At 38.9% G+C, this 22,757-nt stretch overlaps 1 protein-coding gene across 3 annotated transcripts in view; it reads left to right on the forward strand.

Moving 5' to 3' along the window:
• The window catches only part of CAST (calpastatin), a 128,945-nt gene that overhangs the window by 88,783 nt on the left and 17,405 nt on the right, over positions 1-22,757 (forward strand). For all 3 annotated transcript variants that reach the window (XM_064274272.1, XM_064274275.1, XM_064274281.1), the window contains 14 exons: positions 1,277-1,357; positions 1,588-1,626; positions 2,117-2,209; positions 2,341-2,430; positions 3,772-3,873; positions 7,925-8,008; positions 9,314-9,361; positions 10,523-10,618; positions 12,369-12,464; positions 16,346-16,447; positions 16,952-17,035; positions 19,234-19,284; positions 19,456-19,527; positions 22,630-22,728. In XM_064274272.1, coding sequence (XP_064130342.1) covers positions 1,277-1,357; positions 1,588-1,626; positions 2,117-2,209; positions 2,341-2,430; positions 3,772-3,873; positions 7,925-8,008; positions 9,314-9,361; positions 10,523-10,618; positions 12,369-12,464; positions 16,346-16,447; positions 16,952-17,035; positions 19,234-19,284; positions 19,456-19,527; positions 22,630-22,728 — 1,137 coding nt within the window. The remainder of the gene's footprint in view (positions 1-1,276; positions 1,358-1,587; positions 1,627-2,116; positions 2,210-2,340; positions 2,431-3,771; positions 3,874-7,924; positions 8,009-9,313; positions 9,362-10,522; positions 10,619-12,368; positions 12,465-16,345; positions 16,448-16,951; positions 17,036-19,233; positions 19,285-19,455; positions 19,528-22,629; positions 22,729-22,757) is intronic.

A 22,757-nucleotide genomic window follows, 5' to 3' on the forward strand; every position in this document is an offset into this window, starting at 1 on the left:
ATGTACAAGGAGTTAGAATGAGAACTAGTGAAACAATTTCGTTTATCAACAGACAGGATGGTGCTATTATGGAACACTTTACGGTGGTATGTTGATACACAAGTAATTCATTTTTTTTTTAAATGAATTACTTGTGTATCAACATAGATGTATCACAAAAACATAATTTGCATAAAAATGGCATATTACAGAATGGTACATAGATTATAATGCCGTTTATATAACATTTGAAAATGGGTGAAGTAATGCTATGTATTGTATATGGATGCCTACATGTGTAATAACGGCTTTAAAATATCTTCTGCTTTAAGTGGATGGATGTGATAATCTTAAAATTCAGGATGGCAGCTACTTCTGGGAAACAAGGAGGGAAACAGAATTGGAGGAGGACCAAATAGGAGCCATCCATTCCATCTGTGATTTTTTTTTTTTCTTAGAAATTATGTAATAAATAACTATAGATCTGATAGAGTTGGGTATTGGCTTTTACAGAAATTCATTATGTTTTTAACTGTACTTCTGTATGTATTGGAATATTAGATAATAAAAATATTTTTGAATAAGTTGTACTGTTAATATAGGAATCAACTTCAGTGTAGTATTTTGAATATTTTCTAACATGACACATGGGTTAAGCCAATTAAATATGGGAAAGTATTTGTATAAACTTAGAATTTCAGAGTTGTTTCAAGTATTGGCCTCTTTTTTTTTCCCCCTCCTTCCATCTCATTAAAGGATGCTATTGGTATCTGGATCAGGATTGCATTGTGTTTGTAGATCGCTTTGGGTAGAATTGGCATTTTCACAATGTTGAATCTACCTATCCATAAGCATGGTATGTTTTTCCATTTATATAGATATCTTTTGGTTTCTTGCAATAGTGTTCTGTAATTTTCTTTGTATGTCCCTGGTTAGATTTATTCCTAAGTTTTTTATTTTTTTGGAGACTATTATAAATGATATTGCTTTCCTAATTTCTTTTTCCCAGCTCTCTTTATTGGTGTATAAGAATCCAACTGATTTTTTTATCTTTTTTTTTTTTTTATTGTACTTTAGATGAAAGTTTACAGAACAAACTAGGTTCTCATTAAACTGTCAGTACACAGATTGTTTTGTGACATTGGTTGTCCTCAAGTATTGGCTTCTTAATGATTTTATATTTCATCACATTAGTTTCATAAATTAATAATGGTATCGAATTTGGTTTCAGAATATGCACATAACCTTCTCAACTAATTAATTACATAATACCCCTATGTGTGTGATTTTGTTCTAGGATCCAATGAGTTCTACCTACATAGAGGAACCGGGTAAAAGAGACGTTACAATTCCTCTAGAATACAGGGAACTTTTGGCTGTAAGTTAAATAATCATTTACTTTTATTTCACTGTATACTTTTTTGGAATGTAATTTTTTATCAAATCAATGTCTTCAAAATATTTTAAATTTAGAAAATATAATGGGACACATGAAACTATCATCATGTCCCTATGAAGCTCACTTGAGCAATACAGTTCGACAATCCTAAGGAATAATTTTGAAAAATAGGTGCCTTCTTAACTCTATCAAATTAATATTTGTTTCAGAAAAATGAAGGAATCGCACAGCCCCCTGCAGACTCTGTGGTGAGCTTACATATCTGGCTTCTAAGATCTAGATCAATGCATTTTATATCTTTGGACTGTCGATTTTATATTTAGATAACTCTAAATTCTGTATTCTAACCTCTAAATCAGATGATATTTCCATCTGTTCAGAGAAAAGGTGTGGACGTGGGGGGAGGATCTCAGTGTTCATTGGTTTCATACATAGTTTTTTTTGAAGAGGGAAAGAAGAATGGAGCAAAGAAAACATTAGGATAAAACAAACGTTAATAAAATTAGAATGGAATATCCTAACACATAATACCTTTAGAAGAGGGGAAGCAGAAAATAATATTTACTGAACACTCACCCGCTTCCAAACATAGGCTTTTATCTGAGTTATTTCATTGGCATATCTGGTTTGGTAATAAAGGAGTTGCAATAGTACATTCTTCCCTTGGCTGGGTTTATAATCTGTTCTTCCATTTGAATGATTCCCAAGTCTTACCAGTCCTTGTGCCTGTTTCTTTAGAAACCCATGGGGCCTGATGATGCTATAGATGCCTTGTCATCCGACTTCACTTGCAGTTCTCCTACTGCTGCTGGAAAGGACACTGAGAAAGAGGTATTGTTTCCAGTATATGAGGGGAAACTTGTTAGAAACCACTTCTAATTTTAAAACAGCATTTTAGCTACAGTTATTACAATTACATTTTCTTCATCTACGAGTTTGATCTTTTATATTTTATTTTTCAGAAATCTACAGAAGAGGTTTTAAAAGCTCAATCAGCTGGGGTAATCAGAAGTGCTGCTCCACCCCGTGAGAAGAGGAGAAAGGTGGAGGAGGTATAAATAACTGCTCCTTTAAAATATCCACAGTCCACTGGGCAGTGGTTGCTTTCCTGAGCCTCATCTAGCTTATTCAGGGTATTCGAGCAGCACACTACACGCAGTGAGGTGCATCTTTTCCCTGTGTGGAGTAGTGAAACCAATGAGGGGTATATTGATCATCTCCAGGCAGGCCTTATGTGTTTGTGTAAACGCTTAAGAATGACTTTAGCACAGTCTTCTTGGAGGTGAAACAGGACTACCTCACTATTACAATACACAGAACGGTAGGAAACCAAAGAAATTGCAATCTTGGGACATTCAATCTTCACCCTTGAGTTTCTAAAGGGGCCTGACAGCATTTGAACCCTGTGGTTCACTGAAGGGATACTGTTACCTGCTTCTGGCCCCTCTCTTAACCACAATAAAAACCAGTTGCTGCGGAGTCAACTCTGACTCTTGGTGACCCCATGTTTTCAGAGTAGAACTGTGCTCCATAGGGTTTTCAGTGGCAGATTTTTCAGAAATAGGTCACCAGAACTTTATTCCAAGGTGCCGTTGGGTAGACTCGAAGCCCCAGCCTTTCAGTCAGCAGCCAAGAGTGTTAACTGTTTGCACCACCTGGGGTCTCAATGTAAACTATGACTTAATTCTCACAAATCCCACACGGTTACCCGACAGCTCTGGGAAGCAAGAGAAACCACATCCCACCTAGAAACACTCAGGATTAGTTAACATTCGTTAACTTATCATTAGTTAAGGAGCAGTGTCTGTCAGAGCATCTGCCTCTCCCCTCCTCGTGTGGAGTCGTTTTTTATCAGGCTGCCTGGGAGAGCAGTTGGGAGCACCACACCCATGAGAGGGGGTGTTCCTACAGCGACTGGCCTCTGTGCCCTCAGAGAAGAGGAGTGCCGGGCACTTTCAGTTTTCCTGCTTCTCGAGCTTGGATGTTTTGCTAAAGGACAGGACTATCAGAAGCCATTTTTTAGAGAAACATCTTTAGAAAAGAACAGGATAGTGAAAGTTTACTGCTTGGAACTTTTATTTTGTTAAAAATATTTTATAATCATGTGTAACTATTATATAGTTATAATTCCAGCTTGCTAAGTAAGGAGTGAAGTTTGCCCCTGAGAGTACTATTATTGTAAAAACGTGTCTTAGCCCTGTTTTCACCCACTGGTAAGTTCTTTTTTCTTTCTCTCATTTGCTAGGTTTCAGATAAATCTCCTTCCTGAAGTACTTCCCCATACCACAATTCATGTCATATATTTAAAATTTGTATTTCACCACCAAGTAAACAGATTATCGAGTCTGAGGAAATTTTTTTTTTTAATGTAAGCAATTTTTAATTTTTTACAGGATATAATGAGCGATCAAGCACTCGATGCCCTTTCTGCTTCTCTGGGCACCCGGGAGCCAGAGCCAGAGCTAGACCTAAGCTCTATCAAGGAGGTCGATGAGGTACTATGCAGAGTTACTGTACAGAGGGGGATGGTCTGCAGGTTACAAAGCTAAATGCATTACGCTTGTATAGAACTCCCTGAACAACGGTTATTTTATTGAGATTCGAAATGAACTGCTCTGCAATTCTGCCTTACTCTTAGAGTGTAATTACTATAGATATTTATTGCTGGGTAGTTAGCAACCAAGAAGGATCCTTGAGTCTTTGTCTTGTAAAACATCTAGAATTTTAATGTGTAAAATGAACACTAATCTCCTTTGCCAAGGCATAAATGACACTTGACTAAACAAGATAACGTGGTGTCGGTGGCCTGGTGAGAAATAGTGAGGTGTGCCTGCTGTCATGGAAATTGGATATTGGCATTTTCAGAAAGTTTCTGGGTGCTTCTGTTTATCAGGAGAAGAGAGGGAGATAGTGGTAGGTGGAATGGGAGCTTCCTCTGTTATAACTATGAGGAAAAATGTTAAGATATTTGTCTCAAATCATAATGAAATGAAGTACAGTTATTCTTTAACTGGAGGTCCTGAATATTTAGGGCATGATGTTAATGAGTGTTATCTCTCCATACTCCAAGGTCTTAACATGCCTTCTGAGCCAAAGCAAGCTTATATTTGGTGTAGGAGGTTTTAGTGTTAAATTACATTTTTTTGTAGAATTCTTTAGACTCAGTCTTCTGGGGGATGTGATGGGGACCTGGAGAAGGGAAGGAGACAGTTGCCCTGGGGGTAATCCTGACAAGACAAGTTAGTAGCAGGAGGTAGAAGTCCAGGCTGGGGGTCCTCATGAGCCCCACCCGATCATCCTGGAGGAAGGGTGCTCATAGGTGGCACTGTCATAATGCCACTGTCTCTGCTGTCACTTCCTGGTTCTGAGTCATCAGGGACGGTGAGTCTTGCAGACTTCAGCAACTCTCTGAGTCTGGGACTGCCCCAGTCCAAAATGGGCCAGTTTCTATCTTCAACTTTCCTTGAGGGCTCACCGGGCACAGTGTGGCATGATAGGCTTCGGGAAGATGAACACAAGGGAGCAGGAGAAGCCGCAGTCCTTGTCCTCCAGGACCAAGTAATGTATTGGGAAGAAAGGAAACTTCTGAAAACAGAATGTGAAATGTAACTGCCTGGAGTAGCCAAATAGAAGCAGTGCCATCTCAAGGAAAGGGTGATCTCGGCAAAATCTTGAGGGAAATCCAGAGACCAAGTTGTAGTTCCAACATCAGAGGGCTGCATGGCCTTGAGTGAATTGGACTCAGGCTCCTTACAGAGAATTAAGGAGACTGAATAAGACAATAAATATGGGGGGAAAAGATATGAACATAAGTCCTAGGGCCAAAAGAATCTCAGAGGAACTAAATTCAGTTCAGTAAGTGTAAAAAAAGTGACACAAAAAACTTAGAAAGCAGTTTAATGACTAGTTTGGGAATGCATGGAAACCCTGGTTGCATAGTGGTTAAGTGCTACGGCTGCTAACCAGAAGGTCGGCAGTTCAAATCTATCAGGCGCTCCTTGGAAACTCTATGGGGCAGTTCTACTCTGTCCTCTAGGGTCGCTATGAGTCGGAATTGACTCGATGGCAGTGGGTTTGGGTTTTTTTTTGTTGTTTTGGGAATGCATATAAATATATTAAATTCCCTCTGGAAAACCTCAGAGCACCAGTAAACCCCTAAAATTCCAGCAAAAGGAACTCCTCTTTTCCACTCCTATGACTTACTAGTTTTCCTTTTTAATTGTGTTGAGAGTATCAATATTTGTTAAGGAGAGTCATCAGTTCCCTGGATTCTTAGGCTGAATTCTTAGTACCTTATTGGTGAATTCGTTACGTCTTGGAGAGCCTAATGTTGTGATCAGGCTCACAAAGGTTGATACCATCCTATAGGAGTCACCACTCCAGCCCATTTCCATTCTAGAAAGCTATCTGTGGAAAAACTGTTAAATGCGCCGGAGGCCAGTCACATAAATGTTTATTCTATCAATGATACCTCATTATATATTTCTCCCATTTGGGGTTTGGCTACCTGGTTGAGTGGTGCTTCAATTCAGAATTAACATTTTTTTCAGTGCCTACTGTATACAAACCACAGTGCTGCAGTGCATTTAAAGTACCCCAAAACAACAAAAGGATCTAGCTGTGCATTAACAGCCACTGTCTATGACCTGAGAGAGCACAGTCTTATACAGGTGACTTGTGACTTCCATGAAGGTTGCGTTATGGCTAGAAACCCAACAGATCCCTGGATTGGGGAATACTACTAGCTAATAGGACTTCCCAGTGTGGTGAAATAGGACACAATTGGAAGTGTTAAAAACCTTTTCATTTCTTGCTGAGAGTCAGAGGAATAGAACTGTAATTCCAAAGCCTAGAACAGTGGCTGGCTTATTAAAGGTGCTTGATAATTTTTCAATTAATTAATCAATTAACTAATCAATCAGTGTTATGGGATGTCATTGTTGTGTGCTGTTGAGTTTCAACTCATAGTGACCCTATAGGACAGGGTAGAACTGCCCTATAGGGTTTCCTAGGCTGTAATCCTGCGGGAGAAGCCCTGGTGGCGTTAGTGGTTAAGAGTTCGGCTGCTAACCAAAGGGTTGGCAGTTCAAATCCAGCAGGTGCTCCTTGGAAACCCTATGGGGTGGTTCTACTCTGTCTTATAGGGTCAGAACCAATTTGATGGCAACAAGTTTGGGTTTTTTTTGGCTCCCTTTATGGGAGCAGATCAAGAGGTCTTTTCTCCTGCAGAGCAGCTGATGGGTTCGAACTGCTGACCTTTCAGCTAGCAGCTGAGCTCTTAAACATTGCACCACCAGGGCTCCTTCAATCAATCACTGGAGAACTACTACCTTAGGCTGCGATATAGGTTGGAGCAGTGGTGCATTGGGCTCAATTTGCTAAGTGACTTCCTTTCCTTAGACACATAAGTCCCTCAGCTTATGATTTAAATCCATGCCTTGATATAGGTATGAAGTATTCCATGTCAGGGAACTTTATGGTTACTCACCAGATGTTTAAAATGCAAGTGTTACATCCTAGGAGTTCAGTGATTGACTATACACCCGTTGCCGTTGAGGCGATTCTGACTCATAGCAACCCTGTAGGACAAAACAGAGCTGCCCCATAGGGTTTCCAAGGAGTGCCTGGTGGATTCAAATTGCTGACCTTTTGGTTAGCAGCAGTAGCTCTTAACCGCTGTGCCACCAGGGTTTCCAGTGATTGACTATAGAGCTTCAATTTTATTTCTAATGCAGCTAGTTGTTCACGGTCTAGTAACCCCGTGAAGTCCTGGTGCTATTGAAAGGAGTCCTTTCAAAAGAGGTAAACTCATTATCTGTGGATCAGCCAGGATTTGTGATGGGATGTTTTTCCCATTTCGGAACTGAGTTTAACATTCATGAGAATTGGTTGAATTTCTCCCCTCCCACCTCTTAGTTAATGACCTCATTGATTAAGGCAGGTGAAGGCTATTAAAATTATTGCAACTGACTTCTGTACCGAGCTTACCATCTTCAAAGGATCTTTAGTTTTTTCTGGAAATCCTTACAAGTCATTGAGCTACATAAGGATTATTGTTGTGTGCTAAGGAGTTGATTCCAACTCATAGCGACCCCACGTGACAGAGAAGAACTGCCTCGTAGGGCTTCCTAGGCTGTAATCTTTATGGAAGCAGATTGCCAGGTCTTTCTCCTGCGGCGCGGCTGGTGGATTCAAACCACCAACCTTCCAGTTAGCAGCCAAGTGCTTAACCACTTTGCCCCTAGGGCTCCTAAGGAGATTATTAATAGCCCCATTTTACAGCTAAAGAAACCAAGCTGGAGAAAGGCTAAGTGTTTTCCCAAGGTCATAGACTCATGGCTCCGCCTTGTCTTTTCCTCAGTCACCACATACTGCCTTCCACATAGCCGCTTACCGTGGTCTTGTGCTTTGTATTTTATGGAGCACTTCCAGACACTTCTACCTGATTTGGTCTTCTCTACAAACCTATGAAGTGTATAAAAGAAGTAATTTCATTTCACATGTATTCTTCAGATGCTTTTTTTTTTTCTCCCTCACTTTCATCAGGCAAAAGCCAAAGAAGAAAAGCTGAAGAAGTGTGGTGAAGATGATGAAACAATCCCACCTGAGTTCAGACTAAAACCAGCCACGGTAAGTTTTTAGCCACAGTGCGTAACAGCAGCACACTCATCTTGCCTCTGTGTCATGTGTGGTCGTGGCCATACACTTGATGCTAAGGACATGTCTGTCCCAGTTCAGATGTTAACTCTGAAAACCCTGAACCCTTTCTTCTCTGCCCACTACAGTGAGGCCCACTGAGGGGTAGCTTGTTCCAGCCCGAGTTCCTAAGTAGTTATTAAAATGCCCACAAATTCAAGTGTTTCAGTTATTAATAATGATTGACATAGATTCTTAACTTTAAAGCAGAAGGAACAATCTGGGACTAAGTTTTTCTTTAACTGCCATATGGATCAAAGTACCATAGATCTTTTTCGTGGCAGATGTAAATATACAACTATTTATGCCAAAACCAAACCAAACCCATTGCCATCGAGTTGATTCCAACTCATAGTGACCCTATAAAACAGAGCAGAACTGCCCCATAGGGTTTCAAAAAAAAAAAAATTTTTTTTTTTTTTTTAGGTTGTAATTTTTACAGAAGCAGATCACTAGGTCTTTTCTCCCGTAGAACAGCCAGTAGGTTTGAACCGCTGACCTTTAGGTTAGCAGCCAGGCATTTAACCACTGCGCCACCAGGGCTCCTTACAGTTATTAATAGGTATCCACAATTAAGGTGATTTTGTTAGTGATTTTGGTTTGAGGTGAGGATGGTGGACTAACTCTTGTAATTATATTTGTAAGTTTGAAATAATTAATACACATTAAATACATGATGGAAAGTTGTTGTGACTCTTATGTATGCTTATATATGAAACGTTTTTCATTTTTATAAATATTCTAAATTGTGAAACTCATATCTGAAAAACAAAAACTGTTTTAGAAATGGTATCTACTCCTTTGGCTCTTGCATAGTCTTTTTTATCTTTTTTTTAATCTTTCATTAATGTCAACTGCATCTTTTTTGCCAAAGTTTTTTCTCTGCTGCTTTGTCCAATGGATGGAAAAAAATTTTTTCAGTAACTTTTAAGAAAAGTAAATGCACCTCATATTTAGTAAAATTTTATCAACAGTATCTACTTAAGTGTCTCTGTATGTGTCTATATCAGCAAAAACATCTTCGAGATAGGCAGTCAAGTTGATTATCAGTTGATATTGCATATCAATTCCTTATTCTCATACTTTATAAAAGGTAATTATGAAACACAAATTTACTCAAATAGAACAATAAAACAAGCTCTCCTCTCAATATCCTGGAATTCCCAAAGCCAGACTTTACGGGATAAGTAAACAAAATGTTATGTTTTATTTTCAATACATCTCCATTTTCATTTGTAGGATAAAGATGGAAAACCACTATTGCCAGAGCCTGCAGAAAAACCAAAGGTTAGGAAATGTTTTGTGTGATACTTGAAAAATACAGAAATGTAAAGTATAAATTGAGATCTTTTTGACCGGCCAGAGTTCACTATGGAGACATGCCTGTCACGCTGGTATTAAGGAGAGGGGACTTCTGTGACACTGATGCTGGGCTGATGTCTCTGACGACGTTTCACGTATTGGAATGATTGTTTCCTTATTAAAAAAAAAAAAAAAAAATCACTACAGGGGTGAATTTTCTTTGAACATTAGCTGCTGGTGTCAGGGTGGCTCTAAAACTAGATTGTGTTAGCACTGACTGAGCTTGATCCTAATCATGGGATCAAACACGCTAATGATTCTGTAGTGCCTTAAGTTGGTAGTTACCTGTCATGATAATAATTAGCAACATTTATTAGATGGCACTGTGCTAAGTGCTTTTTAGTCCTCACTAAACAAGGAAGGCACTGTTATTATTCCTATTCTACAGATGAGGAAACTAAGACTCACAGAGACTAAGTGAATCGCCTAAGGTCATTTAGCTAGAAAATAGCAAGAGTCAGGCCTCAAAACTCAAGCTGCCAGCTTTGGGGCCTGGATTCCGAATCGCTGTGCCATTCTGTCATTAGTTACCTACTGTCGTTATTCCAAATCTCTGTACGCATCGCTGAAATAACTAAGATAGCAGAACTTGCCTGCCAAAAACACATATATAGTTATAGGAAAGGAGTATATGACCTATGTTTCCTCTAATTTATTCAGAAAGGAAGTCATTAGGAAGTAGGGGAAAAAAAAAAAACACCAGAAAAAAACTACACAGCTCTTTATTGGAAAGGACAAGCAATTTTATATGAACAAAATTCTTCTGAAATTTGAGTGTCAGGAAAAGTTTTGACTAAGTAAACCGTTAGAAATTTGTGGTACTGAGATATTTAGTATTCTTCAGTTGTTTCATGACATTTTTATCCTACATTGATGAATGAAAGATATGGCACATTTTAAAGTATCTACTAATAAAATTTGTTGGTATAAGTGGTGACACTTTCAGAAGTGTATAAATTAGCTTTCAGTTTTAGATCCTAAAATATGTTTTAAAAAAAAAAAATGAAATCTCTTCCTATGAAAACTTTTTTTTTTTACACAGTAAAATTAGTCAATTCATAATATGTAATCTTTCTTGCATTACAGCCCCTGAGTGAATCAGAACTCATTGATGAACTTTTGGAAGATTTTGACCAGCCTAAAAGTAAAGAAAAACCACCTAAGCCAACTAAAAAAGTAGAAGTACGTTTCTAAATACGAATCTCTAGTTTTTTTTGATAATCTTAAAAGTATGAGACTAAAACTCTTGAAGCATGAAGTGATTGACAGAAAGCCTCTTAGGCCATCCTTTTTCACATGAAGCTTTTGTCTTGCCTTTTTCTGAATGTCCTTTCTTTTCCCAAGCTGACCCTGGCATTCCTGCAATTTAAATCCTCCTTTAATCTGTTCATCCTCAAATCAGAGGCCATGTCCTGTAATTATTCCTCTAGAAAATCTCTTAAATCCTGTCTTTTCTAGTCCTGCTTCTGTAACCTAAGTTGTCATCGTCTCTCACCTCAAGATTGCAGTGGGCTCTGTCTTCATCTTCCCCCACTCCATCCTCTGTCCCCCAGAATTACCCTCTTTCAAGCATGGTTGTGGCTCTGTCAATCCCCAGCTCTCAGGAACTTCCCATTCCCTGTGAAATAAAAAGTCACTACTAATGTTTTCTGGCCCCAGCTTCTCTTTTCAGCTTCCTTTTCCTACCATGTTTTGCCCTCTCATCACTAAACTTGCAGTAAGTCCTTGTCTGTCTCCCTGCCTTTTCTCATGGTCCCCCTTCTGTCTGGAATTCCCTTTCCTTCTACATGTAGATCAACTAAAGTCCCGCTCATCCTTTAAGGTTCTGCTAAAACCTGGACTCCATGCTCTCCTGCTTTTCCCTCTCCAGGCCATACCCCTACCTTTCTACCTTATTAACCAGAATGCAGCACAGCGGGGGTCTGTAGTTCTTGCTTTATATGTCCCTCTTAGAGCATTTTTTACAAGTGCTGGTCCATCTTCACTTCTAATAGTCACACGTAGTAAATAGGTCGTGAACTCCTTGAAAGCAAAGATCATACCCTATTAATGATTATCTGCTGAGCACCTTGTATATAGGATAAAAGGCTTCCTTAAATCTCTGGATTAAAAACCAGTTTGTTTGAAATTTATTCATGTGATTAAAATGAGATAGTACAGTGGCTCTCAAACTTTAACGTGAGTCAGAATCATCTGGAGGGCTCATTAAACCAGATTTCTGGGCTCCACTCCTGGAATTTCTGATTTAGTACTTCAGGGTCCCACCCCAGCCCACTGTTGTCGAGTTGATTCCGACCCATAGCAACCCTATAGGACAGAGTAGAACTGCCCCATGTAGGACCCAAGAATTTGCATTTCTAGCAAGTTCTCTAGTAATGCTGAGACTGGGATAATATGACTACCTGGCATTTATATATAGATACTTACAAAGTGCTGTTGGACAGATACATAAAAATATATGACATTATATTACACTATATAATTGGAATATTAGCTTATTGTTATATATTATTCTATATGATGAAAAATAAAGTAATAACAACAATTGTTAACATTTATTGAGCTTACTATGTTCCCAGGTACTATGCAAAGCATAGCTCCATATTAACCTTGAGATATAGGTACTATCACTGTTCTCATTTTACAGAACAGTGATAGTACCTATATCACTGTTCTCATTTTACAGTGGAAACTGAGTCTCAGGGAGGTTAAGTAACCTACCTAAGGTAAAAGATGAAACTAGGTTGGAATAATGATAGCTGGAGAATTTCAATGTACCTGGACTTCTTTGCTACTCAACAAATCCCTAGACATTCGAGAGAATCATGTTCGCAGCATATAATACAGCAGAGTGTATTGTTGGTACGGCATCGTTCACTGCTACTAACTAGTTATTTCTAAAGTTATTCAAAGTACCTACTTCTTTCCTCAGGAATCTGAGACCCCAGCCCCAACTCCTGTGGGAGAGACTGTGTCTCGGACCTCGATGTGTAGTATTCAGTCCGCACCGCCCCAGCCAGCCACCTCGGTGAGTAACCCCTTGGGCATTGAGAAATGCTTTGAGAAAGTTTTGTTCTTCTCTCATACACATTCTGCTGTTTTTTACCATTTTATTCTGACATAATGAATAAGAAAATATGATGTAGCTATTGTATCTTCCGTTCTTTGGACTTTAGCCCTTACACCCATATATACCCACTGCCGTCGAGTCAGCGACCCTGTTAGGACAGAGTAGAACTGCCCCCATAGAGTTTCCAAGGTGCGTCTAGTGGCTTCGAACTGACAATCTTTCAGTTAGCAGCCGTAGCACTTAACCACTACACCACCAGGGTTTCCTTGGACTTCAGCAGTGTACGAGGAATTCAGGCTAGATTTAAATTTTTTAATTAAATTGCAGCAAACTGTGTTTTCTTTCCCCTGCTGAAATTCTTTCTAGTTCCTGTTATTTGTCGATAGTCATGCTTTCTCAGTTTTGTGTGTCTTTGAGCCTATTTGAGGTTCCACAAATAGCCCAGTGTTACTTTTTACTGGCTTTCTTGGTAGAGGAAATCCTGGTGGCGTAGTGGGTAAGTGCTACGGGTGCTAACCAAGAGGTCGGCAGTTCAAATCTGCCAGCCGCTCCTTGGAAACTCTATGGGGCAGTTCTACTGTGTCCTGTAGGGTCGCTATGCGTCGGAATCGACTCGACGGCAGTGGGTTTGGTTTGGTTTTGGCTTTTCTTGGTAGAACAACTTGCACCAAAGTCATCATGCCTCTTCTCCACCCTCCCAACCAAAGCAGGGCAAATTGACTCCATCCCCTTCTCTTCATTTCTTGACTTCATCTCTCTTTCTAATTTGTGTATGAAATATGAGATTTAGCTAGTTGAATCTTCGTTTTCCTTTGAATTCAGTGAGTCTTGTTTCAGTTAGCTATGATATAACCTGGCTCATGGAATAACATCTGGTAGAAGTATGTTTCAGTACTACAGATTAGTTAATCTGCACTTTGAACTGCTAACTTTTCATCACCTACTATGGTGGTGTTAAAGATGTTTTACAGTGTCTTCTGATTAAATTTCACAAGGACAGTACATTAGTCTGCTGTGATCATCTTCCTGTTAGAGACGAGGGAAAGGTGGCCTTGGGCTGACCTAGAACAGTCACTTAGCCTTTCAGAGCCTCAGCTGAGATAGGACATACAGCCCCTGCCATCAGCTGCCTTCCAGCTAGTGTGGGTATCAACCAGATCTCAGGGTTACAGGACTACTTGATTATTCCCATATGGAAGGGGGACAGAGGGAGCACAGGAGAAGGACCCCCTCTCCAGGAAGAATTAGGAAAGGCTTGCAGGTAGAAGGCAGGATCTCACTGAGGAGCAGGAATGGCACCATTTTCCTGGGTACAAAGTGAGCTGAGGACAAGCCAGCACTTGGAGTGCTTGGGATATGTGCATTCAATAGTTTGAGAAAGAGTGGCTTTGAAGAAGGTGGAGGGTAATGGTCTTAGGTGCTCTGAAGTGGCTGCTTCCCACCAGGGCTATCTGGGTGCCAACTGCAAACACGCCAGAGTCCAGGGTCTCCCTCCTGCCTCCGACAGGACTTGACTCTGTTTGTGTTTTGTTTCGGTTTCAAGGCACTCTCCAGAGACTTTTTCACTGCAGGTTCCAGGCCACAGGCCATAGTGGTAAAGAACAGGAGAAGATGAGGGTATGTGGGAAGAGACTGGTGAAAGAAACCGAATTAGAGGCAGTGATGAGAATCAAAAAGATAATAACCAATATTCTAGGGCAGAACTCTTGTGACCAAAACATGTTTCATCTATGACTGCCAGGGCCTAGAGGGCTCAGTTAGTTCCTTTCCGACTTGACCCTGACTGCGGAGAGTCAAATATTGTAATTTTAGTGGATATAAAGAGAGCTCTAATTTTCTCATTTCCCGACTCCCTTTTCTGGGCCTCTGCCCCACCAATTCCAGCTATGATCACTGAAGCAACTGGCATTTCTGGGATTGTGAAACCCGTGGAAGCTGAGGAGTGTGATAAAGGTCAAGGGACTCCAGAAAGGCTGAAGGATTAGTGAGCAAAGGGCCACAGAGAGAAAGATCAAAGAAAGATGAGATTATTCCCTCTGTGGTTCTATTTGTATAAAAAGAAAATTTATTGAGGAAGTCCAGTGACAACATGAAATACTACAGAAATGGAAGTTTTAGTCCTTAGTCCTGTTTCCAGATTTCTTAGTTCTTAAGACTACTTCTTCTAGCTTTTCTGTAACTGTTTTGCTAATTTCTTAAACCAGAGGTTGACAAAGGACATAGATTTGGGAAGCAGTGGTTTCCAAAGATTCTACAGAAGAGGCTAGAGGAAAAAAGAAGAAAAGTATGGAGGAAGGTGTCTGGGATCAGGTAGCAATTCAGATTGGCTGGGTAAGATTTGGGCACAGGGAGAACTCTTGCACTTTAGATATAACCCCAAACAGGTTAGATATATCTGGGATTTTTGTTGCTCCTGGGAAGAGGATTGGTGCAGTATCCAGCCACCAGATGGCAATAAATTACTTTCCACTCAGTCTGCCTTTCCATGTTCGCAAGCTTTACTTTTGCAGTACAGCTTAGCAGGAACACAATTTTTCTAACTTGGAATGATGGCTAAGATATATAAACAGAAAAGACATTTTTACTCTATAATTCTGGCAGATACTCAATGTGAGGTTACAGATTATTGTCATAAGAATAAACTTTGAAACCATTTAATCCAGGGACATTCATACTTTTGTTTGATCAGGACCAAGAGTAGGAAACTCTTGTATACTGCAACGCAGTACCCACACAATGGAAACAGCAGTTTAATTGAATGATACTTATCCATGTTATGTGTGATGTACTTTATTTTCTAGACCATTATTTTTATTAAAAAAAAAAAAAGTCCTAATCACAAATCATTAAATTGATCTTATGAGTCACCAGCGAATGAATGAAGGAGCCCTGGTGGCACAATGGTTAAGCACTCAGCTGCCAACCCAAGGGCTGTGGTTTGAACTCACCAGCCACTCCACTGAAGAAAAGACCTAGAGATTTGCTCCTGTAAAGATTTCAGCCTATGAAACGCTATGGGGTGGTTCTGTTCTGCCATATAGGGTCACTGTGAGTTGGAATCGATCCAACAGCACACAAGAACAACAATGAATGGATCCTGACCCAGAGTTTGGATCTAGTCCTATCTTTTAGCCCAAACATAATTTCTCCTTTATTTTCTCTTTATAACATTGTCTGTATTCATCCAGTTTTCATTTTAAATACCAGAGTGGCTGAAGCCCACTACATCATGAAGGGACACATTTCATTTTGAACAGTGGAGCACAGGTAGACTTTGTCTCCATACACCATTCAGGTTAGCCTGGTCACAGGCAGAGTCATCTGAATCGGCCATGGATCCGCTTTGACCAGTAGTAGGCCCACAGGGAGAATGTAGAGACTCAGCTTAGCCTCCTCCCTTGTGACAAGCCAGGTGATTTCACAGAGATTTGGGAAGAATGTCCTGTTGTGGGCTTTACTGAAAATCTTTCCTGTGCCATCTATAAAATGGTCTACATGAAAGGAACTTCTTCTTTTCTGACCGTCAGCTTCTCCATGGTACCTCATTCCATTTCCTTCCTTATTTGTAAACCAAAATATGCTGGTTTAGATCTCCTAAATTTCTTAATGCTATTATATAAGTTGTATACACTTAACATTTAGTGTAGGACACTTTAATTTTTAACATTTTATGTATTAAAAAAAAATAGGTTCCAATTCAGTTGATACTCAAATTATTAGGTGATGTGTGCTTCTCATCTAGGCCTGGAATAGGTACACCTTTCTGAATTGTCTGATATAGTCTGTTTTAAAAGGAGTGATTAACCGCCTACTTAGGATATCCACTAATGTACTTCTAGAAGGGCGCTGTGCCAGGTGATGCTGTAGAAGCCTTGGCTGGTAGCCTGGGGAAAAAGGAAGCAGATCCAGAAGATGGAAAACCTGCGGTGGATAAAGTCAAGGTAACGGCAGCTCAGAAACTTCTAGAAAATAACCATCATTGATGTGCCCCCATAAGGCGTTTTTCTGTTTGTTTGTTTTTTTAGTATTTCCCATGAAACATGACCTGGTAGCTTTCTCCATTACTGTTCATATTCTCCTTAATAAGTTAAGCCTGAGTAAGTGTCAGTGTTTAACTGCAGCAGTTAGTGGATAGAACTTGTATATCAGAATTTTCCGAATCTTCCTTTGCCTGCCTGCATTCACATTGCTGAGTACTCCTGAGAGAAATTAACAGCTGTCTACTGCTCCTCACAGCCTGCCTTTCAGCCCAGCTTGCTGTACGGTGGTGTCTTAACTACAGTGTGAAAGAATAAGTTGCTATATTGCTATATGAACTTGAATATAAGGCCATATGTATGTTCTAACCTGATGATGGATTTATTTACCTCAAATTCAGTCATTCATTTATCCGTTTTATAGGGAAAAGATATATTAGCAATGAAAATGGTATAATTTTTATTCAGGAGAAAGCCAAAGAAGAGGACCGTGAAAAACTTGGGGAAAAGGAAGAAACAATTCCTCCTGACTACAGATTAGAAGAGGCCAAGGTAAGCAGGCTGGGATTTTTTCCGATTTTCTTTTACTCCATACTGAATTTCATACCCCTAAAATGGGGACATGGAAACGGGTCTGTGATACGAAGATCTTGTTAATAGTTCAAACACCAAATAGTATTGATCCATTAATGTGCTATTAGAACCCAGATAAGTAGCTTTTCACTCCTTCCTGAAGTGAAAGAAAGCTAATGTCTGAGCTACCTGATGTTTTCCATTGTTCCAATATGTGGTTTGTTATAATAGCAGAAATAAAGAAAAGTTAGAAAACTTTATGTAGAGAGAAAAACCAAAATGAAAAGCAGTTATTCCCTATGAGGGCAAAAAAGCAAGTCTTAAATATAGACTGAAATAAATAAGGGGAAAGAGTCCGTTTAACGTTGAGTAAAGTGGGGAGCGGGCCCGTTTTCTTTATATTGAATGTGCAGATTCTAAAGAACAAGTGACACGGGCAGACCCCGCTTGAGTCTTGTAGTTTAAGTACAGCCACTTAGACAGCGGCAGATGCATGGACAATAAAATGAATGTCAGTTATTTTCAGAATGAGCCACTGCTAAAAGAATATTCAGCTCACACTTCACTAATAGCTCAGGAAGCTCAAATTGATGCTCCACGTTCATCAGTCCATTTATTTGGCAAACAGAGGACCTACACTGAGTTCTCCCTGATTAACAGTGTATTGTTCTGGATACCTTTATTCTACTTCCTTTCCTCATTTCACAGTTCACTTGGGACCATGGTGTTTCTATTACTTTGGGCTTGTTTGTGGGTTTCTTTACAAGTGCTCTCAGAGTCTGTTAAGGGCTGCATGTGTGTCTCTTCTGACTCCCTGTTTGGTAGAAGCTGGTCAAGTCCAGGGTAGTGCTCTCACAGTAGGAGGTGGGTTACTTTCTCTCTTCCTTCCTTTAATTTCAGTTGCAGTTTTTAAGTAATCGGATGATTAGCTGTCCCTGACTACTTTATTCTGCCGGTGTTTCACCCTTCTCTGAACTTACCTCACACTTTACATATTAATACTGCTTTATAACATTTTCAGATGTTGGTGTGACCTCTTGTTTAAAAGCCATATTGTTATCCATCAGCCATGTTCACATCAGGTCTGTTCAGTGAGATTTAGCCCCCTGAGGGCAGACCTCAGTTTCCCCCTTCCAGAGATGACTGTGAAGTGATAGGAACACGATTTCCATTTGAGTGTGGAACAGAAGTGCTTCCGTGACCCTGTGCATCACTTGGGTATTTGCTGCCTCTGCAGCTCAAGGGTGGAGAACAAGCCCAGGTCCTGCTTTCCCTGCTAGCTGGGGAATGATCAGAAGGTACAAGTGAACCTGCAGAAGAGATGAGAAAGGGGATAAAGCACTTGTCAGTTAAGAGGGAAGTGTGTGATGCCTCTAAACCACAGCACCTTCTCATATTTAAAATAAAGCAAAAGAAAACAAAACAAAAAAACAGCTTGGCTAGTTTCTCTGTAGAAATCTCCATGTAGATAGCCCTATCCTTGTTTATTTTTATATATGTGGAGAAGTGGAATTTGCCATAAATTTATAGGCCTTTTACTAAAAAGCCTCAAATGCTTTATGGATTCTTGCCCTTTAACACCAAATGTGGCCCTTAGAGTCTTTTTAAAGCTTGACATAATCTTAGTTACAGAACATTCCACCTACAAGGTAAGCTCCATGAGGGCGAGGAAACGTTGTTCTATGTACTGTTGTATTTCCTGTGCTTAGTACACAGCTTGGCACATCATCAGTGCGTATTAGTTGGATGCGTGGCTTCTAAAGTTACTCAGCTTTCTCCAGGCAACCTTTGCAAGCTCACCCTCCAGGCGGTCAGGGACTCCTCCCCCTGCTCCTCGGCTCCATAAACACTGTCACAGCACGTATCCATTCTATTGACTGTTCACCTGTTTCTCTCATGCACCAGTTTGTAGACTTCTGAGGTCACAAACCAGGCCTAATCTGTTTGCATCCCCCACACCTAGCAAATAATGCCTGATGTACTGTGAGTTTACTGTTTATTAACATGAACTAATTAGAGTTTATTCTCTGGTGAGAGAATGTTTCCTGAAATGTTGATTCAAGTTTATATACATCAGTTGTAACCTACTGACCCCATGTACTTTTATAAAGAATTCTTGGGATAAGCTGTGGAATGATTAAATGCCATGTTTTTTTTTCCCCCCTCTGTCTCGATAGGATAAAGATGGAAAACCACTCCTTCCAAAAGAGCCCAAGGAACAACTTCCAGTAAGCAAATCAGTTTTCTGAGTATATCTTTCTCATTTGGCCCCTAGTTGTTAATTCAAGAAGGACATAGGCTTTCCCTTAGTGAGTTTATCAGCATATAAATAGCAACCTCCTTTTGAAGAGGAGATGAATGACTGGTGTGTTTATTGATGCATCTCCTGGTTTTTGCAGCCCATGAGTGAAGACCTCCTTCTCGAGGCTTTGTCTGAGGACTTCTCCGGCCCCGAAAACACTTCATCTCTTGTAAGTTTCAAACTCCTGGTTCTACTTCCTTACTGTTAGGATGGCAGAAGTAAAGTGACTTAGAATCTGACCTGGGGGCCAAGGAAACAATCACAAAGTTAATGGCCCTCAACCCACCAAATATAATTTCCGGCCAGTGACCATTTTCAGTAGTCTGAATAATTGAACCAGTGAGCATGTACTATATCAAGCACATCTTTGGAAAGAAATTGCAAATTTTAGTTTCTCCAAAATTACCTTTCAGACAATAACTCTACCCATTGATATTTATACAACTTAACATTTTCCAAACTCCCTCCCAAGGAAACTTAGCTCCAGATAGAAGAAATAGATGGTCTCTCAAAGAAGATTCTGTTACTAAGAGGTCTGGTAAATGCTGGGTAATGTTTCTGTACTGTAGGATTATCAAAACTTTTTATATGCAGACATACGTTTTATGTCTCCTAGTGTTCCCAAACTTATATGACTGTACAGCCCTTTTTTTTTTTTTTTTTTTTGTGAGGTCTGGGTTATCTATTTATAGGGAACTGAGTTTGTCAGCTACTGAATTTATTGTTGGAAGTCAGTTGGAAAACAAACTTACAGATACCTGTGTGAACAACGACACGGAAAATATTTACTATCCCCCTGTTAGAGCACAACCCCCCACCAGCATTCAGTCTCCTCATTCCATGGCCTTCCTCTCATCCACCTCCATACAAACAGACGACATCACACAGAGGCGTTCTAGCCCTGATTCAGACACTGTAAGGTACTAAGATACAGGGATAGATATAGGGGGGAATGTAAAGTAAGCAGTGCCCCAACAATATGCAGTCATACCATTACCATGATGCAGAACATATGACCAGATTGTGGAGGACAGTACCTTAATTACCTTCGTCATCATCACTGTCATTATTATTACAGTAGTTAGGTTTTTTTTCTTTTAAAGATTCAAAGATTTTGAAATATAACCTTGAAGCTATATGTGCTCCCCGAACACACCAAGAAGGAGTAGTGCAGTGAATGACTGGAGATAGAACAACTTTTTAAAAAACCCTACTCTTAGAAAAATCAATACTCTTAGAAAAATCAATAATCTAGAAAAGGAAAATGTTTGTTAGTGTAAAAGATACAGTTAATAAGGTTGAAGTAACTGATTATGGTAAACTTTAAGTGGTCAAAGTAAAAGATTATTTGAGGGAAAGTCCCAAGAACTTTGGAGAAAAAATATCATAAAGAATGTGTCAAATACAGGAGTAGCTACTGTACCTACCATTTACTTTGATCACAGTAAAATAGAACAAATTCTGTTTAAATAGAGAAATGTATAAATATCTTCCTAATAATACTGAAATCAAGAAATAAATCCAGAAAACCGAAAAATCCCATTGCCATCAAGTCGATTCTGACTCATAGCAACCCTATAGGACAGAGTAGAACTGCCCCATAAGGTTTCCAGGGAACAGCTGGTGGATTCAAATTGCCGACCTTTTGGTTGACAGCCAAATGCTTAACCACAGAGCCACCAGAGCTCCAATAAATTCAAAACTGACTTTAAAAGTCGGTGATAAGATGTTACAGATTAAAATCTTTGAGAAGCAGACAAAGCAACAGTCATAAGCTACATTTATTATCATAAGTGCCTTCATCAATAATGAAGAAAAAGAAAAGCTTGATAAATCAACGGTTCATTGAATTTTAAATTTAAATTTCTAAAAGATGTAATAAAGTAACCGCCAAACAAAAGTAGTTATAAGCGTACTGGAAGATAAAAGTAACATTTTTAGTTAAATGTCAACAGTTGTTTCTTTTGAAATAACTAACACTTTACAAAATACTAGCAAATGTGAAAAAAAAATCTTAGAAATTAAATACAATTAAATTTTTAAATGAGAATATAACAATCAGGGTTAAGAGTTCAACTAAATTATTAATAATGCAAAGCCAACAGTTGAATTTTATAAATGCCTTACATTTGTGAAACACTGGCAAATAGAGAAAATACTACAAATAAAATAAATTTCAATTAAAATAAAATACAGTAGTCAGTATAAGAGAGCAACTAAATTATTAAAAAATACTATGTATGATAATTTTCCAAGAAATCTTTTAACAAAAACATAAAGCACTAGAATTCACAGAACCTAAACAAAAGTAACTATTCTCAAACTTTCCTTCCATCACAGGTTTAAAGATAACTCTTTTATGAGTTTAATTCTCAGGTACTTCCCATGTGACATAAAAATTTCCAAAAACATGGCCTTCTAGTTAGTTTCTTCTATAAATAATTAGTCCTAATCTTAAAACTTGACAGATAGAACAGCATCAGCTAAAGTCACTTATATCTGTAAATGTAAAAATTACTAACAGAATATAGCGGATTATTAAAGTATTTATCATTGTCAGAAAGTAAACATTCATTCAGCAGCCAGAAAATAATCACTATAACACAGTAGTATATAAAATAAAAACAAATAATTTTTTCCATATAAAAATATTTAAATTTATTATTCAACATTGAGAAGAAAAAAAAATAAAACTGAAACCTCACACCATATACTAGAGTTTAAACAACAGTACTATATCATTTTGCATCTATTGTATTATCAAAATAAAAATATGTGATAAAAATCTAATGTTGGCAATCAAGGCCAGGGGGAAACAGGTATGCTCATTCATTGCTTCTGGCAGTATCATTCCTACAAACCTTTGAGAGAATAGTCTGGCAGAATATAGCCAGCACCATAAAAAGATCCTTCTAGAAATTATGTCAGAGCAATTAGTTAAAAAGAAGAAAACTGAAAGACTGCAAACAACTTAAATGTACAGCAGCGAATGTGTAAACAAACCATGAAACTCTACATTATTAGATGATCAGCATTTAGAATAATAACGAGTATGAAGTAGATATAGGAAATTGTGTTAAATAATATTCTGTGAAGGAAAGTAGCATAAAATTGCTTTTAAGATTATGAGTGACTGTGTCTCTATTTGGATCAAGAGAATAAACAGCTATAAAGCTATCTTAAGAGTTATATTTAAGTGATGACAATTGTGGACATAATTTTGTATACAACATATATTACTGATAAAAATAAACTTAATTTTTTACAAAAGAAATTTGAAGATGCCAAACTTTCTGCTGCCGTTTCTGAAGTGGTTTCCCAAACCCCAGCTTCAACCACCCACTCTGCAGCCCCACCCCCTAAGGCTTCGGTAAGCAACATCTTTATTTATTGTTTTAT

Source organism: Loxodonta africana, chromosome 2, assembly GCF_030014295.1.
Source record: "Loxodonta africana isolate mLoxAfr1 chromosome 2, mLoxAfr1.hap2, whole genome shotgun sequence".
NCBI lineage: Eukaryota > Metazoa > Chordata > Mammalia > Proboscidea > Elephantidae > Loxodonta > Loxodonta africana.